This window comes from Aquarana catesbeiana, linkage group LG12, assembly GCF_042186555.1.
Source record: "Aquarana catesbeiana isolate 2022-GZ linkage group LG12, ASM4218655v1, whole genome shotgun sequence".
Lineage (NCBI taxonomy): Eukaryota > Metazoa > Chordata > Amphibia > Anura > Ranidae > Aquarana > Aquarana catesbeiana.
The window spans coordinates 5,710,268-5,723,392 of NC_133335.1; the positions used below are offsets into that span (position 1 = coordinate 5,710,268).

The window sequence follows — 13,125 nt, forward strand, 5'->3', positions numbered from 1 at the left end:
CATATCATCCTATTAAAACACTGCATTGTATAAAAAAAAAATCAAAATCGTTCATAGGTCTGGAATGTGTTAAGGAACCCTCCCCCATACAGTAAAATGGGACAATTAGGATTTGTGTTGTCCCTTCTGTATCTTGCACAATGCTGACCACAGAGACAGCCAGTCCTTGTAGTTTTGATCGTCCAATCTGTGCAAAAGTTCAGATCTTTGGTTTAGTTCCCTCTCTCGGAAGGGGATCCTGGCTTCCTCTGCTCCCCATCCATCCAACCATCAGATGAAGAATGTGGATGGGATGGTGGAAGACGGTTCTGGGCTGGAGGTCCACACAATATGAGAAATGTCCCTGATGGACGTTCTCGGCTCACACACAAATGAGAAGATCGACTCCAGAGAGAATTCTGGGATCTGCGCCAACATCAGAGCTACATCTGTGTCCCAGTCATGTGACTTCCTCAGACCAACGCTGTGCTGGGTGAAGAAACAGAACAGATGGTGGTATAGGAGGAACGGGGTGGCTGTGTGTGCGATCCTCTCCGACTCGCAAGGTAAGTGGATTTCCTGCTCAGGAGATGGAGAGATTTGTGGTTGTGCAATGACTCTTCCAACCAATAACAGTATATGGGAAATTATTATTATTATTATTATTATTCAGGATTTATTTAGCACCAACAGTTTGCACAGCACTTTACAATCTTAAGGGAAGACAATACAGTTACAATACAGACATACAAGAGGGTTCTGCTCATAAGAGCTTACACTCTAAAAGGGTGGGGAGATATTGTATATGCCTGTCATGCTTTTACTGCTATCTTGGGCTCCTTTAAGTGGTTGTCCCCTCACTTCCTGTCCTGATGACATTTTAATCTCCAACAGCAACACAGACAGATACATTTTTTTTACATAAAGCCGTTCTCCAGGCAGCTATCAAAAAATAAAAATTAAATGATCACCAAGCATTTTAAGTCCCTAAATGTGACCTGGTATTGGCCCCTGTACAGCAGAGCTCAGATTGGGAGTGGGGAAACCAATACAAGGAGGCTATCGGTTGTTCTGTGGTGTTCACAGCCGATTGGAGGAGAGAGCAGAGTGACAGAGAAATAAACTCATCACTGTGCTTGCCCACTGTTCCTTTACAGGCTGGGGCAACCTGGGCTCAGAGGAAGTGGGTTGAACGATGATGGCCATCAGACTGAGGACATCTAGTAGCAGAAAGGAACTGCATGGGGAAAGATCTGGATTGAACATGAATATGCAGAAAAGGCTTTTTTGGTTAGAGAGGGGAGGAAGCCATAATCCCGAAAGCACTGTAAGACAAGGAAGAGGAGGCGCCTCTGGGTGCAGACTTTAAAACAATTTATTAAAAAAACAACAGCAAGGTTTGCACTCACATTTTAGGAGAAGGTAATAAACATGGATAGTCCCCAAAACAATCATGAGGATCCGTGGAGTCATCTCTCTCAGCTTCAGATATGCAGCGTTTTCTCTGTACAGTCCCAAAGTGCTAGATGTCAGCCGGCCGGTGTCTTGCCGAGAATGTTCCCTCGGCGGATAAGTCCCCCCCCCCCAGTACTGCGCAGGCGCAGCGCCTGCGCAGTACATACAACTCTCAGCCGCCGGAGATAGCCGAAGCTCAAATGCTTCAATCAGCTGTACACGGCGCCTGCGCCCTGGGTCCAGGTTCCTTCCCCACCATCCAAGTGGACCTAGAGGGGGAATCTAAAAGTGCCGAGCGCAGCGAGGCCGTGCCTGAAGCGTGGTGAGCGAAGCGAGCCCGCGAGGGGCCCTCTTACAGGCGCCGTGTACAGCTGATTTTCAGCTGTTCTGCTTCGGCTATTTCCGCCGATAGGGGGGAACTTATACGCCGAGCGGAACTTTCTCGGCAGAACACCGGCAACGAGGAGAAACAAGGAAAACGAGGCTTGGTAGCAAACAATATCCGGGCGAGTGCCGATGACGTCACACGATGTGCGACGCATTTCCCGAGCTGGCTCGCCGCCAGTCACGTGACGGCCGCGCTCCTTTGTCAAGCCGATTGGCTGGGAGCTGCGGTGAAGTTTTATGAAGGAAAGTGTGGGGAGGAGAGCGGTGAAAGGGAGGAGGAGATGGGGAGCGGCCTGGAGAACTGTGTACAGAAGTGTCAGCGGAGATGGTGATCAAGGAAGGTGATGGATAACACGGAAAAACGGCAATAGGAGCGAGAGGGGAGGGGAGGAAACGAGGAGAAGAATGGCATTTTAGGATTATTATTATATTAAAATATTACAAAAGAGTGCAAATGGGATAGATAAGTGAAAAAATAAATAATAAAAATGAAAATAAAAATAAGAAAAAATAAAAATAATAATAAATATAAATAAAAATAAAAAATAAGAATAAAACTAAATATAAAAGTAAAAATAAATATAAAAATGATGAGGAATCCAGGGAAATGTAAGACTTCAGGCATGTGACCATAATGTACTACTGTTTACAAAGGCAGGAGAAAGAAGGTTGATACATGTATAAGTGGGTCAAAAATAAAGAGAGAAGGAAAGGAAAAAGGAGATATGGTCTACAGCATGATATGACAACATGTCATGCAATATATAGTAGCATATTGATAAATAATGTATTTGAGGGTATACAAATTTTAACTAAGGAGAAAGTGGCTGTATATGATGTATTGTATTCTTTACATAAGAGTAAGTTGATATGTGCTTGCACACAACTATACACATAAGCATGGGGCCAGGATAAAAATAAGAACATATATAAAATAGGACAAAGGAAGCGTGTATGTACACAAAGGCATGTATACACACACATATATATATATATATACACACATAACAATGCATATATGATACCATAGGTATGTAACAGATATATACATAAAATATATATAAAAAAAGGAGTGAATATGAAAATCTAAAATGAATTGAATAAAATATGGACAAGGGAGAGCCACATAAAAATAAATATTGGTTACATCACATATTTTTTATATATTTTATATACATATAGATCCTTTACTATCCCCCCCCCCCCCGAATACCAATGATGGGGCACTATTCCTCCCGGGAACACCAATGATGGGGCACTATTCCTCCCGGGAACACCAATGATGGGGCACTATTCCTCCCGGGAAAACCAATGATGGGGCACTATTCCTCCCGGGAACACCAATGATGGGGCACTATTCCCCCCCCCCCCCAGAATACCAATGATGGTGCACTCCTCCCCCTCAGAAATACTTAGGATCATGGGGCACTTGTCATAGAAATGAAAGAGAGCTTTCTTTTGGTGATATTTGATCACCTAAAAAAAAAAACAACAAAAGACCAGATATTTATATATGTATAAAAAAAAATTTTTACTTTCTGCTATAAAAAATATCCAATAAAAAAATGTAAAAAATAATTTCTTTATCAATTTAGGCCAATATGTATTCTGCTATAAATGTTGGGTAAAAAAAAATCCCAATAAGCGTATATTGATTGGTTTGCGCAAAAGCGTCTTCAAACCATGGGATATATACTGGAAATTGTATTTATATATGTTTTTTTACTACAGTAGTTGAGTGGCGCCCCGTTAATTAGGGACACCCGGGCATCACCCACCCCCCTATATGAATATTAGATAGATTCATACATAGCATGAATCTCTCCACCACCACCACTCCCAGCCATCCACATGCCCAGCGGTTGAATGCTAGCTTGGCTAAATTTGCAATTTGAAACTGCCTTTTCAGTTGGTAGACTCTGCCCCCTTCGGCTCTCTACCGGCATGTGGAAGGCAATGTCCATTCCTCGCTGGACAGGACGGTCAGCGGTAAGGTGCATATTACCGCTGACTCATGGTCCAGCAGGCATGGACAGGGACGTTACCTATCTTTGACCGCGCAATGGGTGACTCTTCTGACAGCTGGGAAGGATGCAGGACAGGGTGCAGTCGTGTTGGAGGTTGTTCTGCCACCACGCCTCCAAAATTCTACTAGTGGTGATTCTGCCACACCTCTCTCCTCCACCCCCTCCTCTTCTTCTTCCTCCATGGCCTCTTCCTGTGCTGATTTGTCCTCGGAACCAGCGGTGCTCCGTAGGTGTTCAAGGGGCTACGCAAGCACGCAGGCAAAAAGATACCATGCGGTGCTTGAGCTGGTGTGCTTGGGGGACAGGAGCCACACTGGTGCAGAGATTCTGTCAGCTCTGCAGGGGCAGGTTCAGAGGTGGTTGACGCCACGCCAGCTTAAGCCAAGTATGGTGGTTTGCGACAATGGCACCAACCTCCTCTCTGCCCTCCGACAGGGACAACTGACCCATGTGCCCTGTTTGGCTCACGTCCTTAACTTGGTGGTGCAGCAGTTCTTGGGCAGGTACCAGGGCTTACAGGATGTCCTGAGGCAGGCCAGGAAAGTCTGTGGGCATTTCTGCCCAAGAACCGCCTAATCTGTGACATGCCCACCAGGTGGAACTCAACGTTGGCCATGCTGCAGCGGCTGCACACGCAGCAGAGGACCATCAATTAGTACTTGTGCGACTATGGCACCAGGACAGGGTCAGGGGAGCTTGTTTTTTTTCCCCACGCCAGTGGGCCATGGTCCAGGGATGCATGCACTGTCCTGTCACCATTTGAGGAGGCCACGAGGATGGTGAGCAGTGACAGTGCATGCATCAGTGACAATGTCCCTCTTGTCCACCTGTTGGAGCACACGCTGCGTGGAATAATGGACAGGGCACTTGAGGAAGAGGAGGACTTCCTTACATCTCAAGGCCCCCTTTATCCAGACATTGTTCCTGCCTGCCCGCCGATCACACAGGAAGAGGAGGAGGAGGATTGTGTCAGTATGGAGGTGGAGCCTGGCATTCAGCATCAGCAGCAGTCTTCAAGGGATCATTTACAGTCCGAAGAAACCCATGGACTTGTACGTGGCTGGGAGGAGGTAGCTGCGGATCATGTTGTCCTTAGTGACCCAGAGGACTCTGGACCAAATGCCTCAGCAAACCTATGCTGCATGGCCTCCCTGATCATGCAAAGCCTGCGGAAGGATCCTCGTATTCGTGGTATCAAGGGAAGGGATGATTACTGGCTGGCAACCCTCCTTGATCCACGTTACAAGAGTAAGGTTGCGGACCTTATCTTGCTGTCGCAGAGGGAGCAGAGGATGAAACATCCTCGGGAGGCCTTGCAGAAAGGTCTGTGCAACGTGTTCCCAGAGACTGGGAGGTTACAAACTCCTGTTTCTGGACAACGTGTTGCTGAGGCTTCAGTCAGTCAAAGAAGGAGCGGTGGAGAAGGTGGCTGTCTGGCCGATGCGTTCAGACAATTTTTTAGTCCGCAGCCCCAAGGTATGATCGGTTCCAGCAACCATCGCCAGCGTCTGTTTTACATGGTGCAGGAATACCTAGGGGCAAGATCAGACTTGGACACCTTTCCCACCGAAAATCCTCTGGGTCACTGGGTCTTGAGGATGGATCACTGGCCAGAGCTTGCACAGTATGCAATTGAGCTACTGGCCTGTCCTGCATCCAGCGTTCCTTCAGAACGCACATTCAGTGCTGCTGGAGGCTTTGTAACCAATCACAGAGTGTGCCTGTCCACCGAATCGGTCGATCAGCTGACCTTCATAAAAATGAATCAGTCTTGGATCACCACCAGCTACCAAGCACCTGATGCTGATGTACCCAATTTATTTATTTTTTTAATGTGAGATCCCTTCAAGACTGCCTATGCTGATGCTGAGTGACTATCCTGTTATGCTGAGTGACAATCCTCTTCCTCCTCAATGTTCACGCTGATAGCTTGTAAGAACATTTTTGGTTCTGGGCACCGCCACCAGTGGCCAAGGCCCAATTTTTCAGCCCTGTTTAACAGGGGTGTGTAATTGCAATTTTTGATGCAATACTTTGCAGCAGGGCTCATTCCTGCACTCCAACTAGAGTATCTGTGAGGGGTTGCAGTGTTGTGGCACCAGTGCCTAAGGCCCAATTTTTCTGCCCCTGTTCAACAGGGGCATGTAATTACAATTCTCGATCTAATATTTCACAGCAGGGCCCATTCCTGCTCCCACCAAGAGTATTTGTGAGGGCTTACAGTGTTGTGGCACCAGCACCACCACCACCAAAGGCCCAATTTTTCTACCACTGTTCAACAATGGCATGTAATTACAATTCTTGATCTAATATTTCACAGCAGGGCCCGTTTCTGCGCCCACCAAGAGTAACTGTGAGGGCTTACAGTGTTGTGGCAACACCAACACCTAAGGCCCCAATTTCTGCAGAGTATATAGGGCAGGCCCCTACTTTCAAACATCCAACTTACAAACGACTCCTACTTGCAAACGGAAGGAGACAACAGGAAGTGAGATGAAATCTAACCCTAGGAAGGGAAATTCTCTCCTGTAAGAGTTAATATGGGAAAAACATGTCTCCTCTTCACTGATGCTTTATCACCAGACAGAAAGTGAGGTGAAATCTTCTGAAGAGGAGCACAGACAGCAAAACAAATGTTACAAGGGTGATAACCCTTCCCTATGTTTTCCAAAAAGCTTAAAAATAGATTTTTTGGCTGGAGCTACACTTTAAAAATGTACCAGTTCAAAATTACAAACAAATTCTACTTAACAACAAACCTACAGTCCCTGTCTTGTTTGCACCGCCTGTATACTGCTGTTCAGAGTATATAGGACCTGGTGGCCCCACACCTTTCCTTATTTTAATTTGGGTGCGGGGTTCCCCTTAATATCCATACAAAACCCAAAGGGCCTGGTAATGGACTGGGGGGTACCCATGCCGTTTGTCTCACTGATTTTCATCCATATTGCCAGGACCCGGCATTACATTAAAGCCGCAAGCAGTTTTAAATGACTTTTATTGCTTTACAAATGTCATTTTGTGCAGGGACTGTTCTAAACACGGGAAACACGCGCCACTTTACACCCCCCAGGTGCGATATTTAAAGGAATATTTCACTTTAAGCATCATTAAAATCACTGCTCCCGAAAAAACGGCCGTTTTTAAAACTTTTTTTTGCATTGATACATGTCCCCTGGGGCAGGACCCGGGTCCCCAAACCCTTTTTAGGACAATAACTTGAATATTAGCCTTTAAAATTAGCACTTTTGATTTCAAACGTTCGAGTCCCATAGACTTTAATGGGGTTCTAAAGTTTGCGCGAACTTTTGGTTCCTTCGTAGGTTCTGGTGCGAACTGAACCGGGGGGGGGTGTTCGGCTCATCCCTACTGGCTAGGCATGGGGTTAAACATCTTGGGCGTTCAAAGGGTTAACTGTGTGCCTAGCCAGTGTTTATGTGTACTGTGTGTGCTGCTTTTACTAAGGGAAATGATGGATTGTATCCCTATTGCCAGGATGGAGCTCTGCATTGTCTACATAGGCAGAGCTCCATCCAACCTCTCTCCTTGATAATCAGAACATGCCGGAGGACATCCATTGGCTGGCAACCGCAGAAGAACCGGCGTGCCAGGGGCGTACGTGTGCCCTCCTACCCAGAAGTGCAGAATCACATATACCAAGCATTACCAAGCAGAAGCGGTGCGTCGGGGGGCGAGAGCGCGCTCCCTACCCAGAAGTACAGAATCACATATTGTATATACTGTATATACGTGACTTTTCTTCCGTCTCAGACTGCCCTGTCTATGGGGTGACAACACTGCTGTGCGATTTCACTGCAGAACAAATAGCGTTGTCACCCTTATACAGGAAGTGGAACAATAATGTATCTACTGGCAGGATCATCAGGGAATAACACTGTGCTATGGGGGAGGGGCCACCTTTGTTCTCATTACTGACCGGCTGCATTATATATGTCATTCTAGTCAGATTTATACTTTAAAGGGCCAGTCCACTGACAGCAGATCTTCCCTTGTGTGATGGATGTCTGGTGATATCTTCTGCCTCTCGGGGGCGCTGGATGTGTTTCGCAGAGCTCTGCAATCATTGGAAGTTCTCTGTTACATTTTGAATACATTCTTATGTATCCGGTTGGTTGCTGAGAGAAATGTGGAGAGTAACATCTGTGTGACATCCCCAGGAAGTTACTCCAGTTTCTAGAGAAATTCTTGTTTTTTGGAGAAATGAAATCCCTTGCGGCTTTGCAGTTTTACATAATGTACTCAACTTATTGAATAGGAGAACAGCTCAGCCTCAGAAGCATTAAACAGAATGCAAAAAAAAAAAGATACAAAAACATCAACAAAAAGATACAAAAACAAGTATTTTCAAATTGCAAAAGAAAACAACAAAAAGCTAAAACAAAAAATTAAAAAGATACAAAAAACAACAAAAAAAGAAAGTAAAAAAAACATGAAGGTTGCAAAACAACAACGAGGAGTATTTCCAAAATAATCATTGGTGAAATCTGTTTTTCAGATGATCGGAGGGACAGGGAGGGAGACCAGCCTCGTCCAGCAGACATGTGCTCTGTTGCGGAAGAATATTCTGGTACAATGGAGGCGCCTGGGAAATGTAGTGCTGGTAAGTAAACCGTGACTGGGGGCAATTAGGGTGTTAGGGGGGGGTGCCCTTAAATAAGAGAACAATGTAAGTTGCTGCTGCTCACCTTTTCTTTCCTACAATAAATTTGCAGAGAGCTCTGTTATTGGTCTGCGAGTGCACGTAGGTCTGCGAGTACCTGTGTATTGTCTTGTTGAGTACCTGCGTATTGTCTTGTTGAGTATCTGTGTATTGTATTGGTGAATATTAGTGTCAGGAAGTAAGTTGTTAGGTATATTGGACAGGGTATAATCCCCAATCCTCATTAAATTTAATAGGTACGATGCCCGGTGGGTGTTGAGAGGCGACTCGTTGTACATCTTGCTGCATGTATGCGTTCCTTGATCATCCAATCGAGGGTGAATACTGCTGTGCAAAATGTAAGCACATTGTTTCCCTTGAAGCCCAGGTTCTGAATCTGGGGAAGCAACTGTCAGCACTGAGAAGTCTCTCCATACTAAAGGAGAGCCAGGAACGTACACGGCAGGTGCCGGCAGGGGCCAGCACAGAGGCGGGTGGAGACAAAGAGGTGCAGATGGGTGACAGTCAGGAAGGGTAGAGGGGGAAGTGCCAGGGAGGCCAATCCAGGACTGGAGCATCCCAATAAGTACGCTCCATTGAGTGACATTGGTGAAACCAGTCAGGGACCAGCACTGCTGGAGCTGAGGGACTCTCCTAGCTGCTGGGGGAAGAACTCCTCCAGGAGAGTTGGGGGGGGCGAAGGGAAAGACAGATTCTGGTGGTAGGGTATTCAATTCTTAGAAGGACAGAGAGGCCACTCTGTAACAAAGACCTGAATCGCCAAACTGTATGTTGTTTACCGGGCGCTCGGGTTCGGCACATCACGGATCTGGTGGACAGATTACTGGGAGGGGCTGGGGAAGACCCACCTGTCATGGTTCACGTTGGCACCAATGACAAAGTCAGAGGCAGGTGGAGTGTCCTAAAGAACGATTTTAGGGACTTGGGAGCTAAATTGAGGAAAAGGACCTCCAAGGTAGTGTTCTCAGGAATACTACCGGTACATCGAGCCACACCAGAAAGGCAGAGGGAGATTAGGGAAGTAAACAAGTGGCTGAAGAGCTGGTGTAGTAAGGAGGGATTTGGGTTCCTGGAGGACTGGGCCGACCTTTCAGTCGATAACCGGTACTATAGAAGGGACGGACTGCACCTAAATGAGGAGGGTGCAGATCAGCTGGGAATGAAGATGGCCAAAAAGTTAGAGTGGTTTTTAAACTAGGTGATGGGGGGGAGGGTCCAGAGGTAGAGAGAGTCAGTGCGGAACATATACCAGAGGGCAGTATTGGGGGCATTAGTGGTATGTTGACCAAAGCACATAAACCCGAGGTAAGTATAGTAACAAGTCCTAATTGCAATCTTGGAACACCCAATAAGAGGATAATATGCGACTGGCCTAAACTACAAGGCATGTTCACCAATGCCAGGAGCCTGATGGACAAGATGGGTGAACTATAGATACAGTCGTACAAGGAGGATTTGGATTTTGTGGGAATTTCAGAGACCTGGTTCAGCAGCTCTCATGATTGGCTGGCAACCATTCAAGGGTATACCCTTTATCGCAAGGATAGAGAGGGTAAAAAAGGGGGAGGGGTATGCCTATATATCAAGAATAATGTACAAATGAATGTGAGAGATGACATCACTGAGGGAGCTAGGGAGGAGGTGGAATCCTTATGGGTAGAGCTCCAAAGGGATGAAGCTAAGGGGAAAATAATACTGGGAGTATGCTATAGGCCCCCTAACCTGAGGGAGGAAGTGGAGACGGATCTCCTATCACAATTTGGATTAGCAGCAAGGATGGGAAGTGTTATCATAATGGGGGATTTTAATTATCCAGACATAGACTGGGCGGAGGGAACCGCGCATTCATCTAAGGCTCGCCAGTTCCTAAATGTCTTGCAGGACAATTGTATGGGTTAGATGGTAGAAGCACCAACTAAAAAAGAAGCGTTACTGGATCTACTGATTACCAACAATACGCACCTGATCACGGATGTGGAAATACGGGCCAATTTAGGTAACAGCGATCACAGGTCAATTGGCTTCAGTATAAATCACACAAATAGGAAACACAAGGGGAATACAAAGACACTGAATTTCAAAAGAGCCAACTTCCCTAAACTACAAACCTTGCTAGAAGGCATAAATTGGGATAAAATATTAGGAACAAAGAATACGGAGGAGAGATGGGTTTGCTTTAAGAGCATATTAAATAAGGGCATTAGCCAATGCATCCCATTGGGTAATAAATTTAAAAGAGTGAACAAAAGTCCTGGATGGGTTAACGCCAATGTAAAAATGCATATAAAAGCAAAGGAGAATGCCTTCAAAAAATACTGGGTTGAGGGACCATCTTCAGCATTCAGACTTTATAAAGAATGCAACAAGAAATGTAAGGGTGCAATAAGGACAGCTAAGATAGAACATGAAAGACACATAGCGGAGGAGATAAAAAAAAATCCCAAGAAATTTTTTAAGTATGTAAACAGTAAAAAAGGGAGTACAGACCATATTGGCCCCATAAAGAATGAGAAAGGACATCTGGTTACAAAGGATGGGAAGATGGTGAAGGTATTACATTTATTCTTCTCCTCAGTATTCACGAGTGAATCGGGGGGCTTCAGGAACCAAAACTGCAGTGTTTATCCTCATGACACAACACAGGAAGCACCTACATGGTTAACAGAGGACAGAATTAAAATTAGACTTTGGAAACTTAACATTAATAAGTCACCGGGACCAGATGGCTTGCACCCGAGGGTACTTAGGGAACTCAGTGAAGTAATTGCCAGACCATTGTTCCTAACTTTTACTGACGGTCTACTGACTGGAATGGTACCAGCTGATTGGAGAAAAGCCAATGTAGCACCAATATTTAAAAAGGGACCAGTTAGCCTAACATCAATAGTATGAAAGCTCTTGGAGGGGATGTTAAGTAACTATATACAAGACTGTAGTAATGAGAATGGTATCATTAGCAATAATCAGCATGGATTCATGAAGAATTGTTTTTGCCAAACCAATCTACTAAACTTCTATGAGGAGGTGAGTTGCCATCTAGATAAAGGAAGGCCCGTAGACGTGGTGTATCTGGATTTTGCAAAAGCATTTGACACAGTTCCCCATAAACGTTTACTGTACAAAATAAGGTCCGTTGGCATGGAGCATAGGGTGAGTACATGGATTAAAAACTGGCTACAAGGGCGAGTTCAGGGTGTGGTGATAAATGGGGAGTACTCGGAATGGTCAGGGGTGGGTAGTGGGGTCCCCCAGGGTTCTGTGCTGGGACCAATCCTATTTAATTTGTTCATAAACGACCTGGAGGATGGGGTAAACAGTTCAATCTCTGTTTTTGCGGACAATACTAAGCTAAGCAGGGCAATAACTTCTCCGCAGGAGGTGGAAACCTTGCAAAAAGATCCGAACAAATTAATGGGGTGGGCAACTACATGGCAAATGAGGTTCAATGTAGAAAAATGTAAAATAATGCATTTGGGTGTCAAAAATATGAATGCAATCTATACACTGGGGGGAGAACCTCTGGGGGAATCTAGGATGGAAAACGACCGGGGGTCCTAGTAGATGATAGGCTCAGCAATGGCATGCAATGCCAAGCTGCTGCTAACAAAGCAAACAGAAAATTGGCATGCATTAAAAAAGGGGATTAATTCCAGAGATAAAATGATAATTCTCTCACTCTACAAGACTCTGGTCCAGCGGCACCTAGAGTATGCTGTTCAGTTCTGGGCACCAGTCCTCAGGAAGGATGTACTGGAAATGGAGCGAGTACAAAGAAGGGCAACAAAGCTAATAAAGGGTCTGGAGGATCTTAGTTATGAGGAAAGGTTGCGAGCGCTGAACTTATTCTTTCTGGAGAAGAGACGCTTGAGAGGGGATATGATTTGAATATATGATAATGAAAAATGTAGCGCATAAGAATCAAATGTGAAAAAACACAAAAGGTACTCATAAATGGTGTCACCATCAGTACAATAAATGGCTCATGAGTCTCTCAACATGAAGTGAATAGGTGAAGTCCATCAAGTAAACAATGTATAATTAAATTGTCCCACTGGTTAAAGATGGATAAGCTTGGAAAGCAAACAACAAAAGACACTCACATGAGTGTAGACGGGTAGGCCGCACACCCCATAAAGTGCATAAAAAATACAAAAGACCCCCTAACGGGGCTTTAGAGCAGCCAATGAAATGAAATATGAATAGTTGAAAAAATTCAATTTTATTGGTACAAAAATTATGTTAAAAAGGACATTGAGAATAAGTGCTGACTATTAGAGTCAGGACATGAACTGGATATGGCGTACAATAGCAGCGGACAAAGCATACAATTAAAACCAATACAAGACACAATGTGCAAAAGGGCAACCAGCGTATTCACAAGTGCGGTTCTGTGGGGAGTGATGGGAAAGTGTAAGAAGTGTAGGGGGGGGGGGGTAAGGGGCAATGGGGGAGTGTGTGGGAATGAACTGAGAGTGTATGTAAGGGAGGGGAAAGGGGATGTGAAAAAAAACTTTAAACCAAACATGCACAGCACAACCTGCAAAACGTGGAAAAAACAAACAGTGACAAAGTGTAAGGGTGGTGGTGGGACTGATT

At 45.2% G+C, this 13,125-nt stretch overlaps 1 protein-coding gene across 2 annotated transcripts in view; it reads left to right on the forward strand.

Annotated features, from left to right (window-relative positions):
• Positions 1-442: 442 nt before the first annotated feature.
• Positions 443-13,125, forward strand: part of LOC141113854 (ABC-type organic anion transporter ABCA8-like) — a 233,996-nt gene continuing 221,313 nt past the window's right edge. For both annotated transcript variants that reach the window (XR_012236820.1, XM_073607179.1), the window contains exons 1-2: positions 443-545; positions 8,365-8,469. Coding sequence is in view for 1 of the 2 variants with exons in the window: in XM_073607179.1 (XP_073463280.1) it covers positions 8,365-8,469 (105 nt within the window). In the remaining variant the exon portion in view is untranslated. The remainder of the gene's footprint in view (positions 546-8,364; positions 8,470-13,125) is intronic.